Genomic DNA, 22936 nt, shown 5'->3' with positions numbered 1-22936 from the left:
TATAATTTATGCAGTCATCCTATGGTAAAATTTATTTCAGCTTTCTTAAATTCCTAGTCAACTTTAGGAACATAGCCTTACTATACTGGCAAATGCTGCCCATTAATAACATAGGGAACACAGCCTGGTTTCATTATTTGTCATATAAGGAAATTCTATGCGTTTTACGTTTAAAATACACAAAACTCAAAACTCTGTGTAAAGCACTTATGAAATATGGATACTTTTAACAAAAAATAATCTGTCTCTGAATAATCAATTATGAATTCTAACAACAAAAAAATTTCTACCAGCCAGACTGAACAATATCAATAGTTTGCTTTTTTTTTTTTTTACTCAATTAAGTAACATATACCATTTAGTTTTTAATGTGACACCAGGTAACAGTAGGAAAACCACCTATAAGTTAACAAAAAGTTCACCATGTTAACCAACCAATTAGAGTCTGGAAATTTCTGCAGAGGTTTCTTCCCAAAGTGTTTTCCAATCATATCATTCTTTTTCTCCAGTAAAGATTAACACAAATGTAAACTGCTTAATAATAGGCTGAGGTTTAAGTATCTATTAACCTCATTTAATAAGGAAACAATTTCAAGACTCCTCAAGACTTGGCATTAAAAACTAAAACCTTAGTCATTAGAATTCCTCTATGTTTGCAACTCACTAAACAGCCCTTGGAAAACAGGACTTTCCAAGCTTACCAGTTATTCTTAAATGAAGTGTGTATGTGGTTTTATTAAACAACCTGTCATGATGGGAAACTGGATGGCTTTCCTTGAATGCTACTTATCACCAGTGACATGACCCAATGAGAACACAATACTTACAATTTAAAGAAATTTCAACAGCAAACATTTCCTATGGGTTTTGGTCTCCAATACCTGTCTACCTTGAGTTAATAATACTTATTACTTGTCCAATAATTGGAGAAAAAGCGTTTAAAGTTAAGAAATGTTCTGAATTTGAGGTATATCAAGAAATATTCATTAAGAATAGAGTAGTCAAGATTTCCTTTTACTCAAAAAAATCACTTCAAAGAGTTGACCTCCATGTACAAAAGACAAGATCAATCACATTTATCACTGGACACAAAGGATATTCCAAAGGTCTTTAAAAATGATAATCTGAAAAAGGAAAATTAATTTTAACTTTTATATTTCATTATCAAGACCATACTTGCTCAACAAGATAATTATGCTATTGATACAAAACATATAGTATTTACACTTAACTGTACAAAATAATTTAATGCTTACAAAAATATTAGAATGTTTATAGAGTTGACTGACACAGTCTTAAGTAATCTCTTCTAGAGAAGTATATAGTAAGACCACTGATTTCCAATTCATTTCTTTTTTAATAAGTCAAAGAAAGGATGCTGCAATGCTTCATCTAAGGTAATTCTTTTCACTGGATCATATTCTAACATTCTTCGAACCAGGTCAAACAGTTTCTCATGTTCTTCATCATGACAAAGCATAAATTCCTAGGGGAAAAAATGTTTTTGTTTAAGAAAGATATTTAAAAATAGTTAAAACATTTTTTTTAACCTTTAATCTTTTTTCCTTTACCTTTAATGGTTTGCAGCGTCTCCTAACATATCTACCAGCAGAACTATGTTCATCCCAATCTAGCTGGTTATGGTGAAAATACTTGCGTTTTCTACAGGAAAAAGAAGTCTGGATTAGTAAAAATAACAAGATTCACATGTTTATCCTGCCCCCACTGGGACAGATGGAAGCATAACCATCTCTATGCATACGTATACGCATGCACACAGTTTTTTAAAATCTCAGTAACAATTATATACCAGATACCTTATATAATATCTTCCTTAATCTTGCACCCTTTGAGGTTTTAGCATCCCACCTAAGTTGTTCCCATATACCACACAAGAACAATGCCAGCTTCAAAAAACAGGTTCCTGGATCCACTCCTGTGAATTCTGATTTCACTAGATCTGGAATGGGGCTGGAAATCTTTAAATAACTCCCTGGGTGACTTCTGAGGTGCAGCTTTGTTTGGAAACCACTATAGTACCTTGTTCAAGGACATATGGCTGGTTAGCAACAGTAGAGAATCCAGACTTAGACTGATACGACTCCAAAATCAAGCTGTTTTTTACTACTCTATGTATTATTTTTACATCAATTTAGGAAAACATTTATGCGAAGGTTAACTTGAATGTAAAAAACAACCCTTTGTTTACTACATCACAAGGTAATAGTGCATTACTTTTTAAAAACTTTACGAAAAAAATTCAGAATCTGCAGTCCTTGGAACAAGTAATAACCACAAAATTGGGTTTTCTGTAGTTTGAATGTAGGCCATTGCATGTACCCAACTTAAACCATACCTTGTTTTCTGAATCATGTGTGTTGGTATGGGTCCTAATATTCGTTCCATCATTGCCAGGTGCTCTTTACTATCATGAGTCTGAAAAACAAACGAAAAAGAAACTTAACACTTTCCATTTCCTTACATACACAATAAAGGAAAACAGTGTTGATAAAGAAGGAATGGATTAGACAGTTACACAATTTATATCACATGCTACTTCAAAGATGGAATAATACTGACTGAGTTGTATTGTATGGTGCAAATCCAATAAAATTAAAGTCTTCCTGAAATGTATCAGTAAGGTTCTGTATAGCGGATGATGCGTAATTTGTTTAATGTAAAGCTAAACAGTTTCTTTCTTTATTTTTATTTCTTGCGCTCTTTAACTGAGGAATGATTGGGGAAGATAACCAAAAAACGGTCTCATTTAATCCATCGCTTAACTAAAATCAACCTCCATTACCCAATGAATAGCAACATATTAATACTTACTAATCTTACCCAATAAAAATACAGTCCCAATAATTCTTGCCACAATTCTGAGCTAGGTTATGTTGGAACATGCGTTTCAAAGACGTTAAGACACTAGCTCAAGGTTGTATAGCTCATAAATGAGGAAAGTTGAGCTATGAACCCAAGTCAAAACTGAGATTCTTAAACTATACAGTAATGGAGCTTTGGCAAAAGTAGAACAGAGAAAACTGTCACAGGTACCACTACAGCTAAATGGAATGTTCTTAGAGCAGAGGTCGGCAAACTTTTTCTGTAAAGGGCCAGACAGTAAATATTTTAGGGTTGGCTGGTCACACGTGGTCTCTGTCCCATATTCTTTTCTGTTTTTTAAAGCAGGCATCGGGCAAGATATAGTTTGCCAAGCCTTGCTCTGGAGAGCAGAGGCTGTGTGTAATGTTTTTTAAAATCTATCAACTACTGTGCCTAGCACATTGCTTTGAAAATGTTAAGTCCTTATTCATGACAGGAATAAATAATACTGGCTCCACATTTTTAAAAAGTCTCTTAGTTGAAGAGTGTTCTAGAGAGTGGAATCCAAATGTAAACCACGTCTCAAACCAATGTTAATAATCCGTCCTTCACTTAAGACTTCAGAGTGATTTACAATCACAAAATCATTATGAAGAAAGCAAGCACCCTGCTCAACTTTTTCTTGATCCTACAGCTTACTACCACAAAACCAGACACTACCTCCTAGAAGTAAGTGATAACCATGGTTCTAAATAACAAACTTGTCTATAAACTCGGAGTACTTTTAACAGGATCTCTACAAATGAGAAACAGAAGTCTGGTGAGGTGCTCCCAAAACAGTGAACACACACATTCTGCAACAGCCATCTAAGTGACTCTAACCTCATCATGGCTTCCTCCCCACCCTGCTCCGCCATAACTTCAAATCAACCTTGACAGTATGAGCCAGGATCTCTGAAACTCCCCTGCACCACAGCCACAAAACAGAACACAATACCTTGATCACATCACAACCCTACTTAAAGTTCTTCAATGGTTGCACCACCTAAAGCTTTCAAGACTTTTAGATTTCAGATGTAAGTAAAATTATGAGGGAAAAAAGTGGAGACCTAAATAAAGTTTTCATAAAAGGGATACTTTCATACCAAAAGAACAGAAAGGATAATCTCTAAATAAAGGCCAGAATGGCAATCTTACAAAATCATTTTCATTTTGGACTACTCTACATCTGGAAACCACTGATTTCTAAGATAAAATAAATGCCTTTCTATAGTGAACAAGTCCATCATGAATCAGGCCTTGCCGATTGTCATCATTTTCCCATTTTCTCAAGACACTCTGACAGCACTATTTATTCTTCCCTGACTAGAGTATGTTCCTTTATGCCTCTACGCATTACAGATACTATTTCTTCTTCCTGACCTGACCATCACACTCCCTAGTTTTCTGACAAATTCCTACTCTTCCTTCTAACAATGGTCTAAACTCCCTACCTCCTCAGTGATGCCTTCTCGAAGGAAATTTAACTGTTCACCTTTCTTGGGTTCCCCGTACACTTCCTACATGGACCCATTATAGCAAATACCACATTATACTGTAACAGTTTTCCCATATCTTTTGCACAACTTCCTTGAAGACAGAGACGTTGTCTTTTCATCTTGATACACTTAGTGCCTAGAAAGGTGCCTCGAGTGTCATAGATGCCTAATACTTATGAGTAAAATACAGCTTATTGTTTCTGAACTCTTTTATAAAAAGGAGTGACTTGTTATTTACTGATAGGTAACATAACCAGAACTGAATTAAAACTGGCTACAGTAACACTAATGTAAATTTATGAAGGAGCTCCATAACAAAAAATGGAAACATGAGACCATATGAACCATGAGTTAAAAACTCCAATCACATGTAAAGTGAACTATGACCATTCACTAAGAGGAGTATTTCATTCAACTATGGTTTTGGAGAAGGATGATCATTTTGCATATGTAACTTTTAATCTTAAGAATAATGACACTATGGTAACTTTTCAAGTAGAAGCCAAAACTTTAACATGCCTTTAACATTTAAAGTTCATTGTGAATTATTAAATTATATTTACTAAATACATACCTGAAAGACTGTGAAACCAAGGTAATATTCAATAAGAATGCAACCTATGCTCCAAACATCACAAGGCTGAGACCAACCTAAAGCTATTAAAAAACAAAAACAAACATTTCATTATGCAACAATTTTTAATTGCCAATATACTAAATCCTTTCCTATATGGGTGCTCTCTTTACACAGCCCATTGGGAGAATATGACAGTAAACTCAAGGCTTACATTTTTAGTTTTATATCAAACATTATTCAGTATGCTCTCACAGTCCTCCATATCCTTACATTAAATTACAGCATTTTAACCCGGGGAAGGGGGCATTTTATGTAAAATAAAAAAGGACTAGCAAATATTTTCCAAGTATAACTACCAATTTGTGCAAATATTCCATAGTCTCTGAACTGCTTGTACAATGGGGAACACAAGTTCATGGCTGTTTCAGAAAATTTTATATTTTATTAGTACAAATATAGGTCGACAGTTATCCTCAGAATATAATTACTAACCCCTTATCAATTATCATCAGCTTGCTGCCTGAATTTACTTCTATTAAAAGAAATAATATAGTTTTACATAAATTATATAAGAACTATAATGAATATTACAAGCAGTTTCACCTACAAGCAGAATTATACAGCCATTTAAAGTTCACGCAGAGAGAGATCTATATATGTACTTTCAGGCTATGTATGATCATATACATACTTTTTCCTTCAGAATTCTCAATGGCAATACTATTCAGAAAAGAATAAAACACCTAGCCTTCTTAGGCCTTCTCTTTTCTTGGAAAAGAGAAGAAAAGAATAAACCATACAGATGTTTTAATTTTTAAAGATCAAATATTTAGTGAAACAAAAATGTATAAATAAAACCTACCTTAAAAGACATTTCAATTACTTTCAGTAACATCAGTGAATTTAAAGATAAAGAAAGAAACAATATATTCAAGGGCCTTGACTATGATTTAATCATTTCTGTTAACCCTCACAGTGCCTATCACTTGAACAAATGGATAATGGAGTATGGTTTCTACTTATAGTAACACCACAAAATCTGCAAACGATAGAGCTTGGATCTAAGACCAAAGTTTTCTTCTCCAGCCACTCCCATCTCCTAGTCTAGCTTTTCCCCAGGTGACTGTAACCTTCTGCAGCACACCATTCTAAATCATCCCATTCTCTCATGAATCAGCTCTCAGATTCTTTGGAATTCCACATCATTCACTTTTGCCAACCTCTCCCAACTTTATCTCTTTGTTAACACCACCCAAGACATAAGACCAATTGCCTTCCTCAATTATAGCACCTGACTACATCTTCCTCTCCTACCTAATTCTGCCTTAATCATCAGGATTAACACTCCACAAACACACAAAGGACCTAGATCTTAATCTCCTAATCCCCTGATTTCTTTTCCTCAAGGCCAGTAAGCGTAATTACAGATTTATAGCAACTATCCCTAGCCTGGCCTCACTTAGAACTTTATTATTACTAAGAATTATTATATTTTCCCCAACGTAGGAGGTCATTAACTAACTGCAAGACACATCACTGTCTTATGCACCAAAAAAAGCCAATTGTTCTGTGCTGTGTTCCCTCATGTTAAAATATGGGGAAAAATCTGCCCCCCATTCATTGATAAATCAATCTTATCTTAAAATGGATAAAACACAGCAAGTTATCTCCTTTTAAATTGTGAAAATACCTCTCTGTCCACCACTTCTTCCTACACTCCTTTATTTTACTACTTCATTGTAGCCTTCAGTCCTCAACCATGAATACACTTTCTAAACTATTGTAACACAGCAGCTCCTTTCAGACCATACTGAGCAGAAATCCTATTATCATCCATTTCAAAGATAAGCTCTAAACCTGTGTTGTTAAATATGGTAGCCACATGTGGCTATTTAAATCTAAAATTTAAATTAATATAAAATTTAAAATTCACTTTCCTCAGTCACACCAGCCACACTGCAAGTACACAGTAGCTCACATGTGGCTAAGGGCTACCATTTCAGACAGCACAGACATAGAACATTTTCATCATCATGAAAAGTTCTACTGGCTAGTACTGCACAATATTCTCGATTTCCTTACACTTTTACCAATCCCTTACTCTAGGTAAACATCACTAGTTTGCTTTCACTCTCCTATTCTGAACTACCAGGTCGTGTGAGACAAAAAAAGGTAAAAAGTGCAAACAACTGATTCCATAAAAATGTTTTACTATCCAACCTCAGCTGGACCTTACTTTTGCCTAAGTAACAGGCTTATTTCATTTAACTACCTCCCAATAACACGTGATCTGAACTTTTCCCATCTTCTCCAAGCCCCAATCCCGTCTCTGACTTCCCTGCTCTATCAACATGATCTGGTCTCGAACTTTTAAATTTTGAGGCATAAGATGCACACTCCCTTACTAAGTTCCCTCTCATTTTAAAACTCTACACCTTAACTCACTTTCTTTTTCCAGCCTTTCTCACATCAAGGGTTATGAAAGAAGCTCTCTTAGACTAGCCCCTTTTTCTTCTCTTGACCTCCATCCACCCTATATCTAGATGTCTGTCAACCAAAGATTTAGCATTTTTACCAGCACACTTTTCTGATAACACGAAAACAGGTACTCACATCACTTTCAAATCACATTGCTGTGATGTACTTAGTCAACAGAGCTTGTTCTCTTATGATCTCTTAAGATTAACCTGTTCAAAAATCACCACCACCTGGAATATCTTTAATGGTATCACATTTTTCCCCACTCAGGAAAAATATTTATAGCAACGTCCAGACAGTTTTTATGACAACAGAAAACATTTTCTGTACACTGCTAAGAAAATCACACTCATCCCCCTCCATCCATCCTCTAATAAAAGCTGTATACAACAAAAATCTCTTCCTCCAATTACAATGATCAGAAGTCAGGTGTCAACTGACCCAAAATGACCTCTGGAGCTCTGTAATGCCGCGTAGATACCAAAGTACTATGATGTTCATCGTCGTATGTTGCACTTCCAAAGTCAACAACTTTGATATCTGTGTTTTTCAGTGTACGTTCATCACGTTTCTAGAGTGAAACAGGAGTACACGTGAAGATCAATAAAGATATGAAATATTTTATAGCACTATCCAAAAAACTTATATATACATTATCTTTTTGATTTTCAACATAACCCCACAAGAAAGGCAAAGAAGGATGATCCTTTTTGGGTTAAACATTAAGATACACAGTAATGAGCCTCAGAAGTGAAATGCCTCATCCAAGGATCACCAAGCTAAATTAATTTTAAAGACAACCACCAAAATTAAAACAAGTCTTGAACTTACCATTTTAGAATTATATTTGACTACATAGTCAGACTTCACAAATAAAATATTTTCAGGCTTCAGATCTGTATGGGTTAATTTATTATGATGCAAAACTACAAGAGAACAAAAGATACTATTAGCTTCACTTATAAATTTAATCTGTAATGGGCGAAGGGAGAATTAGTAGTGGATATAGGGGTTAAGAGGGGTTTCATCTTTACCTATGTTTATTTTTAGTGACAATGTATTGATATGTTACTAGTATAATAAAACTTTAATTTTCTGGTGTTTAAAGATTTATCAAGTATACTTACAATTTATTGACTGGCAGATTTGATATGCCATCTGCCTGATGTGGTCAATTTGAAATGGTAGAAAGCTATTTTCTTTAATGAAATCATAGGTACTAAGTCCCAGCAATTCAAACACAATACAAACATGACCGTGATGATCAAACCATTCTAGCATCTGGACACATCGGCTAAAACAGATCACAATAAAAATAATTCAGTTCACAGAATTCTGATTATCTCATGTAACATGATGGATCATAATTCAAGTTTATACTTACAAGACACTATTGGGATCAGTACTATTTAAATGCTCCAACACTTGGATTTCTGAACGAGCTGCTTCACGGTATCGACCCACATTTTTTACGATTTTCACTGCTACATGTATGCCATCCCTTAAATACAAAATTAAGATGAAAATGGTAAATGCACAGGAGGGGGTTGCAGACATGTATCTTCTAAAGCATAAACTTATTAAGTATCAATTACTCTATGATATTTTTCTAAAATAATCTTTCAGGGCATATTATACCAGATTCCATATAACATCTTTTCAAAATATTTTGACAAAAGACGCTTTATATAAAACGATGATTCCCTTAACACTTAAGAATTTTAATGCTTGTTTCCAGAATTTTAAATTTACCTAAATTTTGTAAAATAGTTAAAAAAAGATAAAAATATAAACCTCAAATAGAATATACGTATACTACTGCTGAAAGCATTTGCTCATTCACCAGGCTAGACTCACTCTGTGCTAGATAGTGCATAGGTGTTAATGATGAAAAGACAGGGCTTATCCCTATGTACCTCACAGTCTAATGGAGAAGACAGACATGTGAACAACTTATCATAAGAAGTGCTTGCTATGAGGTACTACAGAGTAGAGAGAGTGAACCTAACCATAAGAGTTAGGGGAGCTCAGACTTCTTCAGAGAAGAGGTAACACACAACTCAGTCTGGAAAGACAACTATCGGTTTGTCAGATTTGGGAGAAAAAGGAAACATTCATCAATAAGTCATGAAGCCAAGAAAATGCTCAGCACATTCACTGATGCATATAGGTAGAAATAGCTACCATATAGGGCAGTGAGCTTTAAATTGGATCATCTGTAATACTTCCTAAGAAATACAGATCCATGAATGATTTTGAGGAAATAGATTTCCAAATCTTCAACTTCCTTTTGTCTTTTCTAAATCTGATCTTTCTGAAGAGCAAACCTTTTCCCAAGTCTAGTGGTTTCCAATTTACTGCTTTCAGCAAGGCCCCAATGAAGTCGTGGGTTGATAAATTACTGAAAAATTATTTTGATGATAATCTCCCTAAGATGTTTGGCATATATCTCAAGACTTAAAAGAAGTGCTATAAAACTGCTGTGACTAAACTCCTTCTAGTCTGATCTATTTAACTACATGACCAAGTTTTCTCAGTGCTTATAGCTATAAAAATGAAAAACGGATAAAGGTGTTAGCTAACTCTATAGTAATCATACTGCAATATATAAATGTATTAAACCAACACGTTGTACACCTTAAACTTACACAATATTATATGTCAATTATATCTCAATTAAAAAAAAGGAAAGAAATTTAATGCTAAAACATTAAGATATATTTACTATGAATACATGTACTCAATTTTTTGAAAGCCCAAACCATCCCAATATACATACATTTCCAATTAAATTTTATATTTTAGGTCTAATAAGTATCAAAATTTATAACAGATTTATACTCGATTACTAATTGGAACATCTCAATTAAATGCTCAGAGTCTTTGAATCTCAGGAAATTTTAAAAGGACGTTAATAAGACAACTGTCGAAATCTGAATAAGGTCTGTAGACTAGCTGGCAAAATTTGAACAGAGTCATGCCCCACATAACGACATTCTGATCAATGACGGACTGCATGTGCGACAGTGGTCCCATAAGATCAGTACCATGTAGCCTAGGTGTGTGGCAGGCTATATTATCTAGGTTTGTTTAAGTGTACTGTATGATGTTTGCACATTGATGAAGTCACCTAACGATGCATTTCTCAGAATGTATCCCTGTCGTTAAGTGGTGCAGCACTGTGTAACGTGTGTATAAAGAATAATAAAGCAAATATCGTAAAGTGGTAACATTTGGGGAACCTGGGTGAAGGATATACGAGAATTCTTTGAACTATTTTAGCAACTTTTCTGTAAGCCCTAAAAAACTTCAAAATATTTTAAAATTTCACTTATGTTCACATTTTTGTTACAGAAGGAAACTGATAATAAAAGATATTTAGGATAAGAGTCTTTATGGAAAGTGGAATGAAAATAAATTCAAGGATAAAACATTTCTAAGAATTCAAAGAGTTGTCCATGAAGGATGGTAGGTTATCACGCTGCTCTAGTAGTTATAGTTTCCCTCAAAATAAAGTTAGAGAGACAGAGGTATTTTTTTAAAAAAATATTTTCACAGTAAGCTAGAAATTAAATCCTTCCTATTTTATGATGAAAAACTTTAGATGTCAATTTAGAAATGTGCAGTTTCACTAAATTGTTTTAAGAGATTCATTTACAAAAAAAATTTGCAAACCACAGAATAGAGGTCCTGGAGGAAAACATTAAAATGAAGGATAGAGGGTCAAATCACAAAGGGTTTAGTATAACTCATTAAACAATTTGGACTTTATTCTGTAGGGTTTTTTTTCTTTTGTTCCCTACCCCTCCCCCACTCCAGAAGGTTTTAACTAATATAATTTCTTTGTAGTTTAAGAAGCTAACTCTAACATGCAAATATTATTCTTTGGGAATGTAGGTTTTTGAACTAAGAAAATTAGAGAAGCTTTATTGTCTCTGTGATTCAAAAGTAAAGTAAAGCACTCAACCTCTTGTAGAGGGCAAGGGCCTAAGTTCTGGCAAATTCCCTCACCTGAACACTCACTTTAATTTCAGTGAACTCCATCTGATAGGATGTCAGCATTCTTGACCAAAATCTACACTCATGGTAAATAAATCATACACAATTCAAGAAATTTTGAATATTTATACCTCCCAGGAAAACATGGCTACCACTTAAAATACCATCTCATCTAAATTATGGATCCTTCCCCACCAAAAATATCAGAATGTTCCAAAAAAAAAACAAAACAAAAACTTACATGCCATGATCAATGCACTCTACAACTTTGCCAAAGGCCCCTTCACCCAAAGTGTCCACGATTTCATCTAAAGTGAGGGGGGAGAAAGAGGTATATCTGAGTACAAATTATCTAGTTATTCAAACAACGAATGCTTAAGTGTGGAATATTTTCAAATGATCTCTATCAAAGCATAACTAAGGTTTCAGCACTCAAATTATTTTATTTTCAGCTGCTACAAAAACAATTAGATAGAGCTATCTTTCTTGCTCTAATCTCAAATTTCATTGATTATTTTGGAACTTTAGAGTAGAAATATTTAAATTCTACAGAAAAGAAGAAATACAAAAGAACAACAAACAAACCCACAAAAAACAAAACAAAAAAGCAATGAAGAGTTCTTTAGCCCCCCGCTGACAAACTATTCTTAAAAAGATTATTCTGTCTGCAAAGTTTAAAAAGTGTTGAAAAATATTCTATACATCTTGCTCTTAGAACGTCTCCACTTTGACAGATCAGGTGACCCTCCTCATCATCCTCTATACTCCTGGATCTTTTCCTTCGGTGGCTCTTCTGGAACGGCAAGTGGGCAGCACCAAGATCGTCCAGCCAATCAATATATCAGAGTGAATTCAGGGCAGAATACGCAATTCATTCAGCGGGGAGATATTCAGGCATTCAGATAAGCACCAGGCCACGAACAGTTGGCAGGAGCAATTTCAAATTCAGTCCCCAGAAATTCACAGGGCACAGTTTATGTTACAGAAGAAAAACATGGCAAGGAACAGATTTTCAGATAAGATACTTTAAGTGGCAATAGAAAAAAAACAACACAATTGTCTCTTTAAAATACTGATTTAATTGAAGTCTGAAATTTAAAGAATGCAATGTCATGATCTATCAATCTCTTGCTATAAAATAGCATATGCTGTGAGTTGAGATGTCTAGTTTGTCAGAAAAATGTTTTAAAATGTCAAGATTAGTTGAAATTGTTTATTTAGCAATATTTTAAAACATACATGATTAAAATAAAACGGGAAAATAAAGGCTAGTTAATTTCAACGTTCAATCTAATCAAAGCCAGTACTACTGAAGAAAACTTGGGGAGAAAAACAATCATTCAAAGTTTACTGATCAAACAGCTAAAGATGTCTGAGTGTAAAAAAAAGTCAGGCTTTTTTGGGTAGTATATTTCTCATTCAGCACCCATTTTCAGAACTGCAATGGAACTTAGTTGCAGACAATGATGCACTGTACTATGGGACTATGCTCTATGAACAGGGTTACAACACTTAAGTATCCACCAGTGCAACCTATATATTTGTTTCCAAGTAGCAGGAAAGGGTTTCCTTAAAAAATGTTTAAGATGAAAAAAAAGATGGGTGCTTCATCTTTTCATAAGATTATATTACAAAACATAAAAATAAAATACTTTTAGTATTAAAATCAAGAAACTCATGATCTGGTCTGCAGAAAACGAGTAAATGTGGACAAACGGGCTAGCTAATAAATACAGATTAGCTATGAGAATTTACAAGTTTCCTTTAAGGATTCAAGTAATATAAACACAATTATAATATATCCAAATAGTATTATATATAAATTTTTCCAAAATTATCAGCTCATTAAGAGCATTCACACACAAATAAGTAATCACCCAAAATAAAAACAAAATCAATCATACCGAATGTGACTGATGACTTGAACAGTGTCTATTACGCTTCCTTTTAGGACTGCTTCTCCTGCTTTGGACAGAAGATTTACTGCAGTGGATTCGATAACTGCTTTCCACGTCTCTGTGATAATGTCTAGGAATATATCCTTCACAGTAGTCATTTCTGTATTCATCAACATATCTCCGGTCCCGATAATCTCTCTCATTCAAGGACCTTGCTTCTAAATAATGACTGCAAACACATTAAAGGAATTCAAATTATTCTCTCTGTAGAAAAATGTGGTTCAAACAAAACATTCTCTCAAGAATTCCTGGTTTAAACAGCTAACTCAATAAAAAAAAATTCAAATTGATGAATAATAATTTATATTTACCTCACAAAACTTAAATAATTTTACTTTAACCAATAAGAAAACAAGTCCATATCTCTCCATTATATAGACTGCTATCAAGCACCTCACATCAAGGACCAAAGCTTGAGCCAAATCATTCAATTAAGTGCAGTGTTTACTTGGTTAAGTGTCCCTTTACCCTCTGGAGAAAGTTAAAACCAAAAATCCACAAAACTGCTCTTCTGAAATTCATCAGTGTTATAATATATGCATCTGTAATTAAGCTTTCCTTCTTTTCTCAGAGAGCCACAGACAAGAGGCAGGCAAAACAAGATTCCTTTCTCTTTAACATAAGTGAATTTTAGATGTCCCTGGAACACAGAGAATTCTTTCATGAAAAGTAGTATATTAGATCTAGAAGGAATCTTAAATGTATTCCAGCCCTTTCATCTTACAGATGACTAAATTAAGGTCTCTAGAAGGTAAATGATTTGCCATGGTGGTAGAGCACATTCTAACTCCTATTATACAGGCCAATTTTATTACACACATCACTATCCCATATCCTCTCCTCTTTGTATTTCTAGCTTCCTATTATTCCTCTTTGAAAAATGTCGGACAACATAGCTTTTGAAGGTTGCCTCATGTGCCAAAGACATCTAAAATATGTCCCCCTCAAATGAGAAAGGGGTCTTGTAATTGCTTGCCTAGGATTACAACAGACCCACCACACTACTTCCTTTTGCATTTCTAATTTCCTGTTATTCCTGCTTACGAAATGCACAAGAACTCTACATAGAAAACAGCAACATCTAGTGCCATAGTGCTTCTGAATCTACAGATCCCTTTGAAAATCTGATGAAAGACATGGACCCTCTCCCCCAAGAAATGCACAAACGCATAAACACAACTTGACATGGAATTTCAGAGGTCATGGACCTCAGGAAGTCAACGGATCCCAGTTAAGTAGCCTTGATCTGATGGAAAGAAAAGGACATAGATTCAATTGGCCCAATTTCCCAACCCCCTCTCTACCTGGGATGAGTGTCCTCTTCAACAGAGTGCGAAGCTTCAAGAGGGATGCACATGGAGCACTGAGGGAGAGAGGGGACACCTGCCCAGTCAGACAAATCAGCTAAAATAATCCTGACAAGCAATGGAGTGACAGATGTTGACTAGATTGCCCTCACCAACCCCTTACCTTCCCCCAGAATATGCTGTCACTCTTTTTCCCAGTGGGCTGGTTTAGGCAGAAATAAAGGAGAAGCATCTCTAAATTTGCTACTCAACAGAACTGGCATCAAATCCAAGCCGGGGAGATGCAGGAACCCCCTTTCACCTTCCCCCAGTGTCAGTCTTAAGTTCTATCCATTGGAGAAACAACTCAGGATATTAGGGTAAGACTGCGGGTCTAAGTCAGGAATCTCATCAGTTGGCTTGGATCTGTCAGGGAGAGATTTACAATACATAAAGCTAGAAATTACCATACTCTCAAAGGCATCCTGTTTAATTCTGTAAGGCATCTTTTCTATGACAGTCCAAAATCTTCTGGAAAAAACTAACACTAATAATTTCTAGCTGTAATAGTGCATGAAATTAGAGCTCCCGATAATCCACAAACAATCTATAGAATAATAAACATGGGGTGAAGTACTACCATGAGGATAAACTAAAAAGATGAGGACCTCTTCAATTTATAATGACTAAGGCTTAGAGAGTCTATGGAATCATAAAGGCTATGGACAAAGTGGAGAGGATGAACAGATTGACTTAATTTCTGAAAATATTCACTGAATGTCCAGTGAATATGTTACTGTAGTCCTTCAAAATAGCCAAGACTAATGAGGCTATGGGCATTCGTTTTTATCTCCACACGGGTCCTGTGGAAGATTAAAAAAACAAAATCCCTGCCAACAAATAACAGACAGTTTGAGATTACTCACATAAAAATAAAACTAAACTCAACAATGCAGGAAATGCTGAAAGGCTCCATATGAGCGCTTAGGGTCATAGAAGGGAAAAAGTTCCAACTGCTTAAAATGGTCAGGGAAGACTTCATCAAAGAGAAGGAAAGAGCTGCGTCTTAAAAGGGAAGTTAGGATTTGGACAAAGTGGCAAGTAGAAGAAATGCCAAGGGAAAAGAACGGTGTACTACTATCTCAGATTTATAGAGCACTTCTAGCCACAATGGCTTAAATGGGTTTGTCTATGTGCTACGCAGGAAACAGTAAGACAATTCCAGGAGAAGCAATTTTCACATAGGGGAGCACAGTCAAATAACTAAACTGGGAATAGATCATCCAAAATCTTGCATGCCAGGCTAAGGAGTTTAAAACAATGTTTCTCAAAGGGTGGTCTCTTTATCGACAATATCAAAATCCGGAATTATTAAAAATAAAGATTCCTGGCCCCAGAACAGAGAGACTCACTGAATCTAAATCTGGTAATATGCATCTTAAACATACCTCCGAGGTGATTCTATTCACACTAAAGTTTGAGAATCACTCAATACTCCATGTTACAGGAAGATTTAAGGATTTTTACAAGATATAAAGGTGTTTTTTACAGCACATCAGTCTTCCCAACATACTGTGCAGAACTGAATATGCTTGTAGGAAGGGAAACCAATTCACAGGCTACTGCCAAAAGTCAAATCAGAAAGACCCTTTGCAATATAGGTGAAAAAAGGTAAAATAATTGATATACAATAAAAGCTCTTATAAATCAGTAACAAAAATATACTATAACAAAAAATAGGCTAAGAATACAAAAATAACATTCAAGTGGTCAATAAATATATGACAATGGAAAAATTCACTACAAATTTAAAAATTCAAATTCAAACAAAACACTGTTGTTGGCATTTCAAAATAGCCAAGACTGGTGAGAAGCATGAAGGAGCATGTTGTAGGAGTATAACTTGGTACAAACTTTCTAGAAAAAGACAGAAATATGTAGCAAGAGCCTTCTAAGAGTTTATACCATTTAACTTGAAAGCATCCCTTCTTAGAATCTATTTTCAGGAAATAATCATAGGCAAAGATTTGTATACAAAGATATTTTTAAGAATAATTAGAAATAATTTTATAACCAAATAATGGGGGATTAGCATTCTACCAAGGTTACCTTCTTTATACTTTTCTGCATTTTTCAACAATTTTATAGAAAATACTTGTATAAAGTTTATAATCTTTAAAACGACTATTAGAATATTCCAGATTATGGAGAGCAATTACCACCGGACATCTCTAGTGGCAATGTCAAAGAAGCAGCTACTGGCCTGGTGGTTAATGGGACTGACTCAGTATCACGTTTATGTAGTTAACTATGAACATGAATGAACTGTTCATCACTCAATTCTCCTCCTTTCTACATATACAATAAACCCATGAGTGATCAGTACTATGATGTTAAGCCTTACAGAGCAATAATAGGATACAGATGTTTTTCTATAGTACATTAATTAGCTCAGGTAATTGAAATCCTGGCACAAACTCTCCTTCTTCCTCCCATAACTATATGATGAAGAACGACTAATCTCGATTGACTACCAATAAGCTCACTGTTTTGCAGAACAAGTCTGTTTTAGCAATGGAGAAGGAAAAAAATTACATACTGTTTTTTAAAGTAACCCCAGCTGGCTAATTTAGAAAGCAATCTGGTAAACAGTCCCAATGGAACATCTGCACAAAACAAGGAGAAAACAGAACCAACAAAACAAATGAGAAAGGGAAATTAACGGAAGACAGAGTGAAAGAAACTCTACTCACCTAGCCTTTCTTTAATCATTTAGGAACTTTAAAATTCCTTTAATTCTATATAAATGCATTCCCTCCAAATTTTACACTGGTAAGAATGCAATAAAACAGGAAACATGCTACTGGAAATTTTTATTGAGGCCATTTCCTAAATTACTGTGCAAAGGAAGGGTTCTTACAATAACCAAGCTTCCAAAAACCCAAACATATCCTAACGCCTTATCTACAAAAATAACCAGTAGAACATAGTACAAGTGACTAATCCCCAATGCACTTTAACATTCCCAAATAGCGTATGCTGTTTTTCTCATCTGGAGCAACTCTCCCCGTCCCCTTGTTATCTCTCATTCATGGAACACTAAATGAACATACATATCTCCCTCCTACATACAAGTTAAAGGCAGTGAGTGGGCATCCTATTATCACTATTACTTAACTTTTTCTGTGTCTCATCTTCTCAACTACATTAATGGCAGCTAGTATCCAATCAACTGTCTCCCATCACTCCCAGAGACACAGATATATGAGGGTAGAGACTGTTTTACTCACAGCTGTAGCTTCAGCACCTATATAGCGTCTAGCCTATAACAGGCACTCATTAACTATGTCCTCAATATTTGTTGACTGAATTATCAAACAATTTGACAGATGAAAGCTATATAAGCTAACAACAAATCATTAAAACTATTAGTGTTAAAATGCTACTAGTTCAAGAGTAATTTACCAATCAGAGTCTTTAAACTGGTGACGTGGTTTACAATGTCTGTTCTCTTGCGTACTACTATGGGATCTCCTCTTCCGTTTGTGACTTCCACTGTAGCTTTCATGTCCCCAGCTTTCTCTACTATCCCAATCAGGGCAGTGAGTTCTTTTGGAATGCCGCATCTGTTAATGGAAATGAAAAGTGAGTTGTGGAGGTTACAGATGGTCATGTTTAGTAAATAAGACATTATACATTAATGCTATTGAAACATTAACACCCAGCACAAAAAGTCATACAGGTTCTAAAATCTTTGTAGGTAATGTTTCTCAAGGCATGGGGCACTATTCCATCGGTACGTCACATGATTATGATTGGCATACAGATCTAGTACTAAATGATGACAACACTGTGAGACCTTAATATAGTTTCTTTCAATTCTTCTGGAAAAATTCTCAGCTTGCTGCTTGTCTTCAACTAACACTTGCTAACTGCCATTTTAAAAATAAAAAGAGACAGGGTTTAGGCTTAGAGCCTTCAGCAGACAACAATATCTAGCTGGAAATTAATAACTTCTTTGATTTTATTTTATCATTACCTCCTTTTTATGGTAAATTATTACTGATCTCTTAAGTTATTGATATGATTTCTTTTCAAAAATGTTAACTTTAAAATGTGAGCTAATTTAAAGAGAAATAATATCACAAGTGTCATGCAGCTTTGGCAAAATACTGTAATACAAATAACTGAAGTCAGGGAAACACTTAAGGATACTAAATATAGGCGGTGACTTTGTTTTAAAAGTAAAGAGCTTCTTTTTTTCAAATACTCGAGAATTTCTTTCTCAATCTCAAAATGACTCCAAGCTTTGAAAGGAAAAAAAAAAACAAAACAATAGCACAGTATTCAACAGAGAAACTGGAAAGGCAATAAAGATTATTTTATGAACTCATTTTCTCTATCCTACAGTTATTCTTAAAATTAAAACATATTTGTTGTAGATCTGGGATGACTCTGAAGAATTCAACCTACAAGGATGCACATAGTCACAATCAAATCAGATGATAATGGTGACAATTCCTGGACTCCATCTACAACCTCTTATACATAGTACCCTTCCAGGCTCCCTATCTGTGTTCAAACAATGTAATCCCTATCTGCCTCTCCCCATCTTAATACTTTCCAAAGCACTTAAGTTTGTAACAATGATGTCCAAACTCCGCTAAAACAGAGTGAGTTCACAACTCAGCAAGGAGCTGAAAAAAGGTAAAATGGAGCAAAACCAGCTTAGTTAACCTCTTTCAGCTTGCCCAAATGACTTATTCAACAAGCAAACTCATGTAAACAGTTACACAATTTCACATGGATTAAAAAAAGACTTTGAAATGAGGCAGCTTCAATTCTCCTGGGAGGTATTCCCTAAGAAAATTATGTATCATGCCTTTAGAGCCTGATACCACCAAATATTCAAACCTTTTGAGTGACTTCTCTTGCTGATTCTAATTCTATGCCCATCAAGCACCCTTCTGATAATGTAGCTTCTCTTTTACCTTGCTTAAATAAACGAGGAGAAGGCATTGGTCACTTCAAACAAAAATCCCAAAACTCCTGTTAAACTTTTCACTGGAAATTAACTGAGAATTTTGGTTTGATGTAGAGTCACTTCAATATGGGAAACTGAAATGAATGACACTTCAAATTAACTTGACGCAAAAAGCCATCAGAAGAGCCACCAAAAGAATTTTTTATTTATAGAATTCTTCTGATCCTTCCTTCAATTACCAAAATTGAAAGAAAAAAAAAAAACACCCACATTAGGAACTCTTTAAAACAGCACAGTTAAGCATCTGCAAGCAAAATTACAACATCTGATAACAGCGTTATTATTATGACCATCCATTATTACGCAGTTCTTGCAAAACATGTGTTTGCTTTAGTTTTTTTCTCCTTCTGTCAGTCTGCCACTACCAGCTCACCTCTAACAAGGCAGAATTCTTAAAGTTATCAATATGTAAATATTAAAATAAGAATAAGCATCTTGGCAGAGCCAAAGATTTTTATTTCTCTAGTCAAATTCGCTACTTTAAATTTAATTCAGCTGTTGGGAAGACCCCCCCCCCACAAATGTTTAGAAATATTTTCTCAGGAGGCAAAGAGAATCCCCAACTCATGTTCTACGGATAAGGTTCCTTCACATACCTTACCTCTAATTAATAAAGAATCCAACGTGCTAGAATCACTCGATTCTAAACAAAAACATCAGGCACAATGGATCCGAAATGTATACATATCCATATTCGAAATCTGATCCTCTACTGCCCTTTAATACCTGACAATTTCACGCTCTGTATATGGCTTTAAAAAATCGAAACAGGTTAAAGTTATGATTAGATCGCTCCAGGAGGAATGCATTTAATGGGTAACAAGAAGCCTGTAGGGGGTGTGTATGGAGCGAAATCATACAAGCACAGCTTTAACACCAGGTGGCTGGCACGGTCAGTTGGGAGGGCTGTTTCCCAAGGATCGAAGAAGCACATCGCGTCTACTTAATCAACGATAATACGATGCAAAAGCATCAGAAAAACAGACCTGCTGCAACAATGGTATGCTCCAACTTGAAAAAAGCTGTGTCGCACAAAGGACGAACCTCCCCACATTTCCACGTCTCACAAGCACGAGCGAAATTCCCGCACCTGCACTTGCGGACTTGCCGTTCCTTGGACGCCCAGTCCCACCCCGCCTCTCCGCCCCGGGGCACCTGGCGAGGGCCTCTGGCACACCCCCAGGGAGGGAGAAACTGTCTGACTCGGGAACAGCCCCTAAAGGCGACAAACGGCGGAGACCAAGCAACCAAGAGAGAACTTAACCTCCGACAACACACCCCTGGGGGCGGCTCTCGAGGGTCTCCGGACAGGTCCTCGCTCTCGCTGGCGGAACAAGCCCAGACCTCCAGAGCCGCGACGCGAGCGGCCAGGGCCCTCAGAGAAAGGCCAGCGGCAGAACCGCGGCCCTCTGCCCCAGGACGCTAAATCTACCACGACACCTGGGCAACTTTAGGTTTTAAAGGCCAGCAGCGGACCGGCGCCCCGAAGGAACCCCAGTGGCCGAAGCCCGGAGCCCGGTCGTTTCTCCCACTCCTGGCTTCGAGACAAGAGACTGGGAAACCTGCCAGCCCAGCACACCCCACACGAAACCTTACCTCCGCAAAGGCAAAAGGCCCTTTGACCGAGAAACGTCGCCAAACCGCCGTCTTCTCTCTCCAGCCGCTGCGACAAACACTCGACAAAATGGCGGCAATGCTCTGCCTTCAACCCCGGAGGCGGCCTCTAGCGTCACCTACGCTGCGCGGACGCGCCTGCGTGACAGAGTCTCGCGCGCTCCCGCCGCTCTCCGTAAGGGGCGGGGCTCCGTGTGTCTTCCGGGGAGGGCCCGACCCTCCACACTGCGGCTGCGCGGTCCGGGACGTTCTCGCCCAGAGGCCTGGTGGGGCACGGGCGACCCCTCAGGTTGTTTTCGTTCAGGGACAATGTGGGTGAAGCTGGGAGGGAAAGCCTGCGGCCTGCTCTAGTCCTGTGGCACCTGTCTGCTGTGTCAGGTGGAGTTACCTTGAGGGCGGCATCCCTCGGCAGAGCAGCCGAGGCCCCGTTTCCTGCTCTCCCGCTCAAGCGGGTCACACCACCGCGCTTTGACTGCCAACCCTCAACTGCAGACAGAGCCGACACGCAGGAGATGAGCCCCCAGACCGTGAACCCGATACGTGTAGTCCAGCCCGCTTGGGGCTTCCAGTATAAAATGGAGTCGCATAAAGAGGATGTCTCGGAAAACAAGTTCGGGGGTGCTTATCTTTTGAATGCCTGTGCTCCTAATCAGAAGGACGCAACAGAAAACGAGGAAGTTTCAATTGACACTATTTACAAGGTTCTTTCTGTTGCAATCCCTGCCTCCCGAGCAGATATGGTAGCTGGAAGTTTCCATAACGAAGTTCTCCCTGTTACTTGTCCCTGTGGGTCGGTTTTATTTAATCAAGACAAAGTAACGTCTGAGAGCTGGTGAGCATCCACTAAGGGGCTTGCTTACCTCAAATAAAGTATTTTGCAGTTCTAAGACTCCCTAGACAGTTCCCCAATTGTGAGTGTGTAGAGGAGAGAGAAAAGGGTCCAAGTCTGCTCCTTTGGGAACACTTTTAGGGCACAGAGGAAAAGAGCCTGAGAAGGAATGATCAGAAGGAGAGGAGAACCAAGAGTATGGTGTCAGAGAGAGCAAGGGAGAGAGGGGCTTAAATGAGGGAAAAGTTGACAGTGCCGGATGCTGGGAAGGGGTTGGGTCTGGTTAGCACTGAGAAGTGCCAAGGGGTCTCTGTATTCTGACCAGGATTCCCTGGATAAAAAGGAAAGCCAGAAATCAAATTTGGGAGGGCAGGGTTGGACTGTTGTGGCATAAACCCAATAGCGTGTGGGAGACCTGAGCTCTTATACCTTGTTAAGTGAAAGGAGGGCAATGCAATTTAGTGATCTAACATCATAGAAACTTGTGCTGTGTACTTTGGATAAATTGAATTCTCGTGGAGATTGTGCTACACTTCAAAAAGTGATTTCTCATGGAGATTGTACCCCACTTCAAGAAGTGAAGTGCAGTTGCAAAGACAATTGGAAATGAAAATTTTTTATGCTGCAGAATGAGACAGACAATACTATTTTCCTCATCTGGAATAGCCACCATTTCTGCATCTACAAATTTAAATCTCATGCATCCTTCAAGGTCCATCTCTAAGATGCTGTCCCTGACTACATCGGTTCCCACCCATCTCCTTCTCTTGACTACTCCAGTTAAAGATAA

General features: G+C 36.9%; 1 protein-coding gene across 7 annotated transcripts; it reads right to left on the bottom strand.

Annotated features, from left to right (window-relative positions):
* Nucleotides 1-21432, bottom strand: CLK4 (CDC like kinase 4). 7 transcript variants are annotated; one of them, XM_014786049.2, is made up of 14 exons: nucleotides 21300-21432; nucleotides 18125-18285; nucleotides 17259-17325; nucleotides 13320-13542; nucleotides 12118-12208; nucleotides 11657-11723; nucleotides 8801-8917; nucleotides 8544-8710; nucleotides 8248-8342; nucleotides 7858-7987; nucleotides 4936-5018; nucleotides 2357-2436; nucleotides 1572-1662; nucleotides 1-1486 (listed from the first exon to the last, which is right to left on the bottom strand). In XM_014786049.2, the coding sequence occupies exons 2-14, from the start codon at nucleotides 18225-18227 to the stop codon at nucleotides 1346-1348; spliced, it is 1455 nt and encodes a 484-aa protein (XP_014641535.1). In that variant the 5' UTR covers nucleotides 18228-18285; nucleotides 21300-21432; the 3' UTR covers nucleotides 1-1345. The 7 variants fall into 7 exon arrangements, with proteins under 7 accessions (XP_014641535.1, XP_087285386.1, XP_087285388.1 ...); XM_087429260.1 differs by lacking the exon at nucleotides 21300-21432 and adding an exon at nucleotides 19651-21284; XM_087429262.1 differs by lacking the exons at nucleotides 18125-18285; nucleotides 21300-21432 and adding exons at nucleotides 14678-14736; nucleotides 14844-15085 and having other exon boundaries at nucleotides 17259-17326.
* Between the last annotated feature and the right edge of the window lie 1504 nt (nucleotides 21433-22936).

This window comes from Ceratotherium simum, chromosome 4 (genome assembly GCF_057802395.1).
Source record: "Ceratotherium simum simum isolate JZ-2026a chromosome 4, ASM5780239v1, whole genome shotgun sequence".
Lineage (NCBI taxonomy): Eukaryota > Metazoa > Chordata > Mammalia > Perissodactyla > Rhinocerotidae > Ceratotherium > Ceratotherium simum.
Note: the sequence above shows the minus strand (reverse complement) of the source record. Positions and strands in the feature narration are given on the sequence as shown.